The sequence below is a fragment of the Quercus suber genome, unplaced genomic scaffold (genome assembly GCF_002906115.3).
Source record: "Quercus suber isolate HL8 unplaced genomic scaffold, Cork oak 2.0 scaffold_14, whole genome shotgun sequence".
NCBI classification, from domain to species: Eukaryota; Viridiplantae; Streptophyta; class Magnoliopsida; order Fagales; family Fagaceae; genus Quercus; species Quercus suber.
The window spans coordinates 1089024-1100046 of NW_027069479.1; the positions used below are offsets into that span (position 1 = coordinate 1089024).

At 34.1% G+C, this 11023-nt stretch overlaps 2 protein-coding genes across 2 annotated transcripts; one reads left to right on the forward strand and one right to left on the reverse strand.

The window, feature by feature from the left end:
- Positions 1-1932: 1932 nt before the first annotated feature.
- Positions 1933-4338, forward strand: LOC111999844 (peptide methionine sulfoxide reductase B5). The gene is made up of 3 exons (XM_024031955.2): positions 1933-2322; positions 3613-3769; positions 3882-4338. The coding sequence occupies exons 1-3, from the start codon at positions 1997-1999 to the stop codon at positions 4044-4046; spliced, it is 648 nt and encodes a 215-aa protein (XP_023887723.1). The 5' UTR covers positions 1933-1996; the 3' UTR covers positions 4047-4338.
- Positions 4339-5177: 839 nt separating this feature from the next.
- On the reverse strand, positions 5178-9109 carry LOC111999843 (probable LRR receptor-like serine/threonine-protein kinase At3g47570). Its single transcript, XM_065780691.1, is given in 4 exon segments — positions 5178-5311; positions 5590-6006; positions 6294-6906; positions 6909-9109. Coding segments are annotated over 4 exon segments (3078 nt in total). The 5' UTR covers positions 8943-9109; the 3' UTR covers positions 5178-5297.
- Between the last annotated feature and the right edge of the window lie 1914 nt (positions 9110-11023).

Below are 11023 nucleotides of genomic sequence, written 5' to 3' on the forward strand. Positions count from 1 at the left end.
GTCTTTGATAGTTGTATAAGAGATATGAAGTTCAATCTCCTCATACACCAAAAATTGATTGATATTTTGGTCTAATGAGCTGGAGGTTGGAGTTACTACAAGTAACTAGTAGTGAGCTGCCCTCCCTAACTCTAAGTTCTAGCTTCGTCCTTGGTTCCTACATTTTGGAGTCACAGTCAATTTGGTCCTTAAATTTTTGTAGCAATCAATTTGGTCCTTATTATTTTCAATTTGCAATCAATTTGGTCTTTACAATTAACTTACTAACGGAAAATGCTCACATGGCAAACGAATTTTACAATAGGCACACTTGAAGCTTATGTGGCAAACAAATAATTAAAAAAAATTTAATTAATATTTAAAAAATGCTGCATAAGCATTTAAATAATTAAAAAGTCCATGTCAGCAAAAGAATTACCAAGAAAAAACCTTAAAAACACAACAATTAAAAAAAAGAAATTCATCAAACTCATCAAAAAGAAAAGAACTAAGCTGTAGACGAAGGAGATTGAGCTTGAGTTGGCTTGTCCAGGGCAAATCCGGAATCATGGAGAGAGCATGTTCTAGAAATCTCCTCAGATTGAAAGATACACATCCATCAAAATCTAAACTTTATGCAATACTCTCGGGAAACATCCAATACCCACTAAACAAATTGGAATCCTCAAAAACATTAACACTCAAAATAAATATTCTAATGCAATATCCAATACCCACATCAGAACCTGGAGCCGCTAGAAACATTAACACCCAAAACATAAATCAACAATTGAGATCTTTGGGTAGGAGAAGGACGACGACATTTGCATTTGAATTATTTGATGAGGACAATGGGGTTTTTGTTTTTGTTGTATAGCGGTTTGTGTTGGAGAAATTTGAATATTTAATGGATTCAATAGAAGAGAGTATCTGGATATTTGTGCTCTTTCTTATTTGAAGATAAAGTTAATTTTTTTTTTAATTTTTTTTTTCTTTTTGATGATTTCTCTTTTTTAATTGTTGAGTTTTTAAGTTTGTTTTTTTTTTTTGGTTTATTTTTAGCATTGAGTTTTTAATTATTTAAATGCTTATGTGGCATTTTTACGCTGTTAATTAAAAGAGAAATGTTAAGTCCACAGTTTTTTACAATATTTTCACAACAAATCTTATAGAGCAGATTGTTACAGGTTGTTATTAGTGGGTAAAAAAGTAATTTCAGTTATAGGTTCAAATTAGAACCAATAACAAAATAACCACTTATGATTCATTGTAAAAATATTGTAGACATAACATCTCTTTAATTAAAATTTATTATTATTATTTTATTGCTACATAACCATTGAGTGTGCCAATTGTATAGTTTGTTTGCCGCGTAGACATTTTTCGTTAGTAAGTTAATAGTAAAGACCAAATTGACTACAAGTTAAAAATAATAGGGACCAAATTGATTATTACAAAAATGTAGAGACCAAATTAATTACGACCTCAAAATATAAAAATTAAAATAGTGCTTTCGCCAAAAAAAAAAAAGAAAAAAAAAGAGGAAAATTAGTGATATATAATCAAGAGAAATATTAGTGAATTATCAATGAACATATTGTCATTAGTTAGATTTTTTTTCAGAAATAGTTTCATCCTATGACATCTATTTATAATAATAGCTTTTTACAATAGGAAATTACTAATTAATGAATTATCAACTTAAAATGTTTCCATAAAACTTGGAGACGTGTTTGTAATTTTCTGATAAATCGAAGGTCAACATTTTTATAGTCTGTAATTCTGTATTCCCAAATTCCCAATCACTGTTGCCAATTGTACTTAGCAGATCTGAACCGTTAGTAAACAACACGAACTTCACACAATCGTAAGGCCAAGAATAGCTCCTACATTGTAGCGAAAAAAATGAAAACAGCGTGGACATTATTATCTAATAATAATAATATGCTCGTAATAATCTGAACTGTGGAACTGGTCCAAGTACAAACTCCATTCACCGACTCTGGATTTTTCTCAAATGGGCTATCAAATTCTGAGAACACCACCTCTCTCTTCCTCCAAAACCTTAATCTTCTTTAAGCTCGTTTCTCCACCAACCCTTGCTCCCGCCTCTCTCTTCAAAACCCATTTCAGACCCTTTGTTTCAATACCCATTGTTACTGTTCCCAATTCTGCAACTGGGTTTGGTGGTGCATCGTTTCAGTTTCGGCAGAGTAATCGTAGCTTTTGTGGTGGGGTTGTAGCCATGGCTGCTGCACCTGGGTCGTTCCAGAAATCGGAGGAGGAGTGGCAGGCCGTACTCTCGCCTGAGCAGTTTCGGATTCTGAGGCAAAAGGGCACCGAGTAAGTGACACTCAAAATGAGTCTTGTGTTTAAAAAGATTTTTTGCATTGTTTAGTGGTTTAAGAATTGGATTGAGTTTTTGTGAATTATGGTTTTTGTTTGATTGTTCTGTGTTTGTTACAATTTGAAGACTTGTCGCGCTAAAATTTGGGATTTGGGTTAGAAGAGTGTTTAGTATGTTTGTGATAATGTTGGGAGTATTTGAGAAGTGAAGACATCTGGGTTAATATGTTTGAGAAAGTGCAATGGTAGAATTGGGGCTATTGGTGATTTTTTTTTTGTTTGTAGAGTTGAGGGTATTGGTGAATCAAACGAATGGGTCGTTTGTTGTTGTCCTTTAAAGCTTTATGGGTCTCTTTGCGAGGTGGTTATTCCTTTGTTGGATTCAGATGATGCCAATTTGGGTGAAACTTGTGCTTTTTAATAATAATTTTGAAACCACAATTTCGCAAAGTATATATAGCTTTTTAAAATCTGGTACAACTTTTTTCAAATAGTTGAAAAAATAAGCTGTACTAAATGGGTACAGCATGTACTTGCCTCTGGATGCTGCGGTAAGACCCCTAGCAAGTCTGAACCTTGTGCCTTCAAATCCGAGAATGTTAGAGAGAGTAGCTTTAGCCTCTGGCTAATTTTATTTTTTACTGGGTGCATACCTGAGGTTTTAGCCTAGCAGATGCCTTAAAATCCATGATCTCATCCTTCACCTTGTGCTTACTAGGGGAGGAGGTACCGAGCTCATTGGCTTGGGTAGGCATGGTATAATTAAAGACAAGACTTAAGTATTATACACAAGAAGACATATCTGCTAAGGGATTATGGTTTCTCATCCATGTGTAAACACTTTAGCTTTTGCTTCATATATGCCGCTAAGGCCCCAGGCAAAAAGCAAGATTGATGATGAGATGTAAGTTCATTGTGCCGCATCTGAACCTTCTTTCCTAAATAAAGTAGCCTTTTAAGCTTTTGGCCAATTTTAGTAAGTGTATCTCTGAGGTTTAGCTTACTGCTTGTAATAGATGTTAGAAAGATAGAAGAAAGAGTTGAATCAGATTCATTGAGATACTCTAGATGTTTTGAATTGGTTTCTTTTAATGTAATAATTCAATGGAACGCAAATCCAATATATGCATTGGCAATATGCTCCAACTTGGTAACATATTCTGATTACATTGATAAGATGTACCCCATCATACTTTCTGACAAATATTTCAGAAGAAACTTGAGTCTTGTTTGTCAAAGATTTGTATGTAATTCTTGACAATTTGACACTGCCTGGGAGCTATACAGATATCCAGGCACGGGAGAATATGACAAGTTTTTCGGGGAGGGAGTTTATCAGTGTGCAGGATGCGGAACTCCTCTCTATAGGTCCACAACCAAATTCAACTCTGGTTGTGGTTGGCCAGCTTTCTATGAAGGTGTTCCTGGAGCCATAAATCGCAATGTATCTTCCGTTCTCTTGTTTTTTATTTCCCCATTTTTTTCTCACGTTAATCTTTAACTTCTTCTATATATTCAGTTTGATCAATTTATTAACAAGACCTTAATGTAATCAGCCGGACCCAGATGGCATGAGGATTGAAATTACATGTGCAGCTTGTGGAGGGCATCTAGGCCATGTATTTAAAGGTGAAGGCTTCCCAACACCCACAGATGAACGCCACTGTGTCAATAGCATATCACTCAAGTTTGCTCCAGCAAATTCTTATGCTTCCCAGTGAAGTCTATTCTAATGTTATGTTCATTCTGTTGTAAATTATTTTAACAAAATAAAAGACTCATGCTGCCACATTTGAGTTGAATGCTATTGTAACTCCTTAATATGTATCTTACACTTTATTTGTTGTTGTGTTGCTAAGTGCCTTGTATAGAGTGAAGGCTTTACCTGCATATTATAGGATAAGGGATTTTGAAATCAGAGAATGTTGATGTTGTTTGGTGAGCACAAACATACTGATGTTTTGAGTCTTTTGACTTTTGGGTAACTGCCACCATTTGTTTTGTTTTTTGGTATCCGTTTCATCCTTCATTTGTTATTGCATTCTGAGTATTTCGTATTATGTCTTAGATTCGGTAGATTTTTTGGAGTTCCCTCTTCATGATTTCTGAATGTTTGGCCTTAAGTTGGTAGAAGTTGAAACTTTTTTAAGAGATATTTTTGCTGTTTGATGAGTATTGATTATTAGAAGCCAAAAGACTTATTTTAGAACTAAGTATGGATGGTTTTCTAGCAAATTCTCATCTTGTAACTTAATTTCTAAACCAAAATTAAGCAATGCAGATAGTTTTTTTTTAATGTGTGTTTGACGTTATATCTTATATTTTTAATTTCTTCTATATTGTTAGAGCCAAAAATTATATAATTGATTTTTTTTTATTTTTTTATTGTGGTCATCATTTTATTTAATAAAATTTCAAGGCTTTCTTTAACTTTTTCCTTTATTTAATATCCCGTAAATTATCCATCATAACTCATAAGAGTTGCAATCAAGGATCCAAATAGTCTATCTGCAGTCCATTGATTAATACAATATAGGATACTTGGGTTCAAATCTCTCACCCGTTGTAACTATCAAATTATCACCCAAAAATAGAAAAGCATAGAACTGCATAAGGAATAAAGTAGGGGCTGGATATAAAGATCAATTCTCTGGGGTACTTCTTGGTCCATGCAAAAATTTAGCCTTTCGAAAAAATTCTTGTGCATGCAAATTCTATAGGGTCTTTATTGTGAATATCTTTAGCTATAAACTGCTAAACTCCTCTTATTCTTTTACTTATTTATTTAATAAAATCTTATTCAATAGTACATTAAACACACAAATTTAATAATTTAGGAAAATGTTACGTACTTGATACAGGAGACAAAATAAATACATGAATGCTATAGAGAAGCTACTAGATTGATTATTTGCTCCAATGTTATATTATAAAATTTAGAAAATCATGATGGAAACCTTGATGAAAAGTCATCATCTTTGTGCACCTGCGAAGAAGAAAGATAATTTCAATTTATTAGAATAACAGGTTTCAATTTCAAAAAATGACAATATGCTAAATGAAGTTTTTCCTAAAGTAAAAAGAATCCTAAAATATTCCTTATCAATAACTTAATTTGTAAATTAAACACAAAGGCATGTGACTTATAATCACTATATGAATATCCCTTCTTTCCTTAAAACATTTGGAGTGGCTCTATCAGATCATGTGGTGTGGGGTGCTACCAAGTACCAAAGTATATCTACCAAGAAAAAAAAATATTACCTGTGGCTTTAAGTCTTTGATTTTGTATATTAGTTCCAAGAAGTTTTTGTCGAATTGAATGTAGCTCAATTAGAACAAAACTCATGTTCATCCTTTCTCTTGGAAATTCGACCGAACAAGCAACCCCAATTTCAAATATCGAAAGCATGCATTCTTGAATTTTTTCACTTCCATTTTGACCTGCATTGTGAGTAATGTTGTTCATCTGTGCCTTTCCCTCTTCTCTTTCCCACAGAAGGATAGGATCTATAATGTCAACTATTCGTTCTGGCAAAGCTGCTTTAACAAAGTCACGAAGGTTTAAGCTATTTTGGAAAATGCTATCAGTAGGTCTTTTTTTTGTGAACATCTCTAACAATAATATGCCGTAACTATAGACATCACCATATGTTGACACCTTGTTTCCTAGACCATACTCTGCAATCAAAAATTACATGTAACATATATGTTATGTGAGCATGGGTTTCTACCCAAAAAAAGAAAGCAGGAAAAAGATACATGATATGACAGACAAAGTATTAATAAAGGAGATTTTTCAATGGCATGTAATAAGAAAGATAAACGGAAAATTTTGTTAGGTAGCATTCTAATTTCAAGCTACAGTCCACCCTTATTAAAAATTTTCTTTTAGGTTTTAAAATATAGTAAAAGAATAAAGGGAAAAGGAAATACAATTAAATTTAAAAAATGATAATGATATTTACCTGGAGGAGTATAACCAACTGTGCCTCTTACTCCAATGGAGCTTGATTGATTAATAGAACAATCTTGGGTAGCATCAAAGAGCAATTTCGCCAAGCCAAAGTCACCTACATGTCCAATCATTTCATCATCAAGAAGAATATTGCTAGGCTTCAGGTCGCAGTGAATGATTGGTGTTTGGCAATGATGATGAAGATAATCCAATGCATTAGCAATATCAATGGCAATATTCAGTCTTTGAAAAAGATTCAAATTCCTTTGTTCCTCAAGAGTGCCATATGTTCTTGAAGTTGGATGTAGCCATTCATCCAGGTTGCCATTTTCCATGAACTCATATACCAAAGCTTTAAAATCATGACCTTGATGGTCAATACTTGAACATGATGTAAGCACCTTTACAAGATTTCGATGTCTAATGTTTCGTAAAGCCTCACACTCGACCAAGAAACTTTTGGAAGCTCCATGATGCGAAAGGTTGAGCACCTTGACAGCAATCATTTGTCTACCTTGATCAATAATTCCTTTATACACAGATCCAAAGCCACCCACACCAATTAAATTGGTAGATGAGAACCCATCAGTTGCATCTAGGAGACTTTGGTAAGATAGGTTCAAAAGAAAATTTTTGTGTCACTTGAGGTATTTTCTTTTCTTTTCTTTCTTGAAAAACAAAGAAATATAAGTGACAGAATCAAGGTTACTCCAAGAAGCCCAGAAACTATAGAGATTATTAACTTCAAGGAAAGGGTCAAATTGCTCTTCTTGGATTTTTCGTATTTGCATTTAGGAAGTTGAAACTTAGGTATGCCTCCACATAGCTTAACATTTCCCTTAACAAAAGTTTCACTCGTGTTCTTGAAAACTCCTTCTATTGGTATCTCACCCTCAAAATGGTTGTAAGACAGATTCAAAAATTGCAAGTAAACAAAGTGCTCCAAAAATTTTGGAATTTGGCCAGATAAATTATTTTCAGAAAGATCTAGATGTTGTAGACCTCTTAATGATTCCAAAGATGGAGGAATGGTCCCTTGGAAGAGGTTTCTTTCCATGTATAGATATTCCAACTTTATGCAACTTCCAAGACTTGTGGGAATTTTGCCAAACAACATATTTTTGGAAATATCCAATTCTTGTAGATTTATAAAATTTCCTATTTCCATGGGAAGAACACCAGTAAATTGGTTGGCTGACAAAAGTAGAAAAGTTGGTGAGAATGAGAGACCAATGACTTGTGGGGATATCGAACCATTGAGATCATTATTATGAAGATTCAAAGTAAACAAATTTTGACACTTGCTTAGACTTAGAGGGATGTTGCCTTGAAGATTATTGTCATATAAATACAAGTGTGTCAAGACTGTCAAATTTCCGAGAGAGGATGGAATGTTCCCAGAGAATTTGTTTGTATCTAATGCCAAAATTTGTAACTTCTGAAGCTTTCCAATTTCAAAGGGAATATTACCAGAAAATTTGTTGTTCGACATTGCGAGATTCACCAGGTTGATCATATTTCCTATTTCAGTAGGAATCTTTCCAGAAATTTTGTTATTAAATACAATAAATTCAATGGTTGACAAATTGCCAATGCATTTGGGCAACTCTCCTCCAAAGTTATTGTCATTTATAGCAAGAAAAGTCAAATTGGTGGCATTTGTCAAAGAACAGAGAAAGCCCAAGTCATTTGCCCCCCCACTCCCAAGATTGTTAAGGGTAATAGAAAAAAATGAGATCCTATTTAACTTCTCCAACGAAGGAACTTTTCCACTTAGTTTATTTTTGTTCAATGCCAAAAATCCTAGATTTGAGGCATTAGATATTGAAATTGGGATAGATCCTGTAAATTGGTTGTGGGCAAAGTTTAATATTTCTATATTTGGTAGAGTGATGCCAATGTCCAAAGGGAGATGCCCCTGGATTTGGTTGATTGCTATAGCAAAGGTTGTCAATGAAGATAAATTGAACATTGAGGAAGGAATTGTACCACTCAACCTATTATTACCCACACCAAAAAATGTAAGCTTTGTCAACTGGCCAAAAGACTCAGGGATAATCCCACCCAAGTCATTTTCACCAACCGAAAATGATTTTAGAAACGACAAGTTTCCAAAAGAGTGTGGTATACTTCCCATCAGATTATTTCTATAACTAGCAAAAAACCAAAGCTTTGACAAAGTGCCAAGCGTTTCAGGGATTTCTCCAACCAGAAAGTTGTAAGCGACATGAATCGCTTCGAGGTTAGAGCAATTGGATAAATTGCTAGGAATTTTGCCACCAAGTGTGTTGTTTTGCAATTGTAAGAATCGCATTCTATGCAAATGACCAATTTCTGAAGGGATTTCATTATGAAAGCTGTTGTTAAAGAGAGTGAGAATCTTCAAAAAACTTAAATTTCCAACATGTGGTGATATAGAGCCTACCAGTTTCAAAGATTGCAAGTCCAACACAGTGATTCTTTGATGTCGACGACCACAAGTGACACCTCGCCATTGACAAAAGTGGATGCTATCATTCCAAGAGCTCAGAATCCCAAAAGGGTCATGAGTGATCTTAGCTTTGAACTTGAGTAACGCCAACCGGTCTGTCTCGTTATTGCCAGCAATCACAGAGGTGACTAATAAGCCACACCACCATAGGAGAATAAAGACACCCATACACAAGAATGAGGTTTGTGAGGAGGATGGGGGAGCTGAAACTCAACTGGGTTTTGGTTTTTCGAAACAAAGTAGAGGGCTTGATTTTGCTGCTTAGCTATTGCGCTCAAGGAGAAGCAATATTTATGAATTATGAGTAGGTGAAGAATGAAGAAGAACCAACTTTCTGTACGTAGAAACTAGTGTGAATGGTCTTGTGAGTTGTAGACAAAGTAAGTTATATAATTATAGTCAATGGCCTGGCCAGAAAGCCGTGCTATGGTCCCCTTATCCTTATTAATCAATGGAAATCTTCTTTGATTGGAATATGAAAAATATTTAAATAAGTTTTTTTTTTTTTGGAATAATTTGATAAATTCAATGGGATTTGAATATTGAATATCTTATGTTTCCATTGAAAGCACTAAAAAGTATCAGTATCCGTTTGGTAAGAAACTTTTAGTAATGTTGTTTGTATTTTTTAAAAATACGTATGGGTAAAAAAGTGTGTGAAAATACTTGTAATGTTATTTAAATACTGAAAACTGTTGTTAAAATAACAAGAACAAACAGGCCATTTACCATTTAAATTACAAGATTCTTAATATATTTAAATAAGCATTAATATGTAGCATCTTAGGTGTTTGAAAAGGAAGATAACTAGTAGTGGATAATTGAGCAAATTCTAGGTTTCAAATATATTTATTTTCATTTCTCTCTCTCTATCTATATAGATTAATAACCAAGAGGCTATATGAATATCTCTAAAAAAAAAAACAAAAACAAAAGAGGCTATATGAATATTTGATTGTAAAAGACTATATGAAAATGTTTTAACTGTCCCCAATGTATTGTGGTATTTATGTTAATCAATTCAAACTTTGCAGGAAACAAAAGCATAAAAAAAAAATAAATAAAAAAAATAAGGGGGGGGGTGGGGCCGACATGAGCAATTTGCTATATAATATATATACAGTGAATCCACCATTTTCAAATGAAGCTGGAGCATTTTATAGGAGCCATTTATGACCATTTTATTGGTCTCGTCATTTTTTTGGATGATAACGTAGAAGATTAGAAATGGTTTGAGCCAAAGTCACCATTGGTTGGCTTGAACTAGTAGTGTACTGTAAATCAAGAGATCGTAATTTTGGCATGATATACACATCACCGTTAATAACAAGAGAGGACAAGTATATGGTAGTTTTTTTTTTGACAGTTATAATTGAGAGAGGAAATTNGGGGGGGGTGGGGCCGACATGAGCAATTTGCTATATAATATATATACAGTGAATCCACCATTTTCAAATGAAGCTGGAGCATTTTATAGGAGCCATTTATGACCATTTTATTGGTCTCGTCATTTTTTTGGATGATAACGTAGAAGATTAGAAATGGTTTGAGCCAAAGTCACCATTGGTTGGCTTGAACTAGTAGTGTACTGTAAATCAAGAGATCGTAATTTTGGCATGATATACACATCACCGTTAATAACAAGAGAGGACAAGTATATGGTAGTTTTTTTTTGACAGTTATAATTGAGAGAGGAAATTCGAATTCTAAATGTTTCCATTGAAAATATTAGTGATAGGAAAAAAACTCCTAAGTAGACAGACACAAATAAAGGGGGTAGACATTAGTGACGGAGTCACCAGAAGAGACGGCCTAAGCACTCTTCCAATCAAAGAACTAGTGGACGGGTTCATGACTTGGACGGAGAGGCAAGGCGATAGATGAAGTCCTTAAAGTAGACGGGTCCAAGGGAGATGGCTTGATGAAGCCACGTGGCACCTACGTGTGGCATGAGTAGTCTCCAAGAATTCTAGTATGGAAATGTCTTGCATTCTACACCCAACTATGATTAGAGGAATCCCTAGAAGTAAAGGATCCCATAAAGGGTGAGTAATAATGGGAATCTTTTCCAAGAGGAAATAACTTTTCCCACAAGAAACTAAGGTCAGTTCTACACTACTATAAAAATCTCAAATCCCTTACAAATCAAAGTAAACATAATTTTTCCAGCTCTGGCACTTTAGAGTTGTAGAAATTCTCTCTCTTTAACTTAACTTTCAGAGGGTATTTGACCGATACCACATTGGTAT

Excerpts from the sequence above, each read along its gene's own strand:
- LOC111999844 (XM_024031955.2), top strand. The coding sequence starts at position 1,997 with ATGGGCTATCAAATTCTGAGAACACCACCTCTCTCTTCCTCCAAAACC. Across the intron at positions 2,323-3,612 it reads CTGAGGCAAAAGGGCACCGA|ATATCCAGGCACGGGAGAAT; the intron begins GTAAGTGACACT and ends GGAGCTATACAG. Across the intron at positions 3,770-3,881 it reads CTGGAGCCATAAATCGCAAT|CCGGACCCAGATGGCATGAG; the intron begins GTATCTTCCGTT and ends TAATGTAATCAG.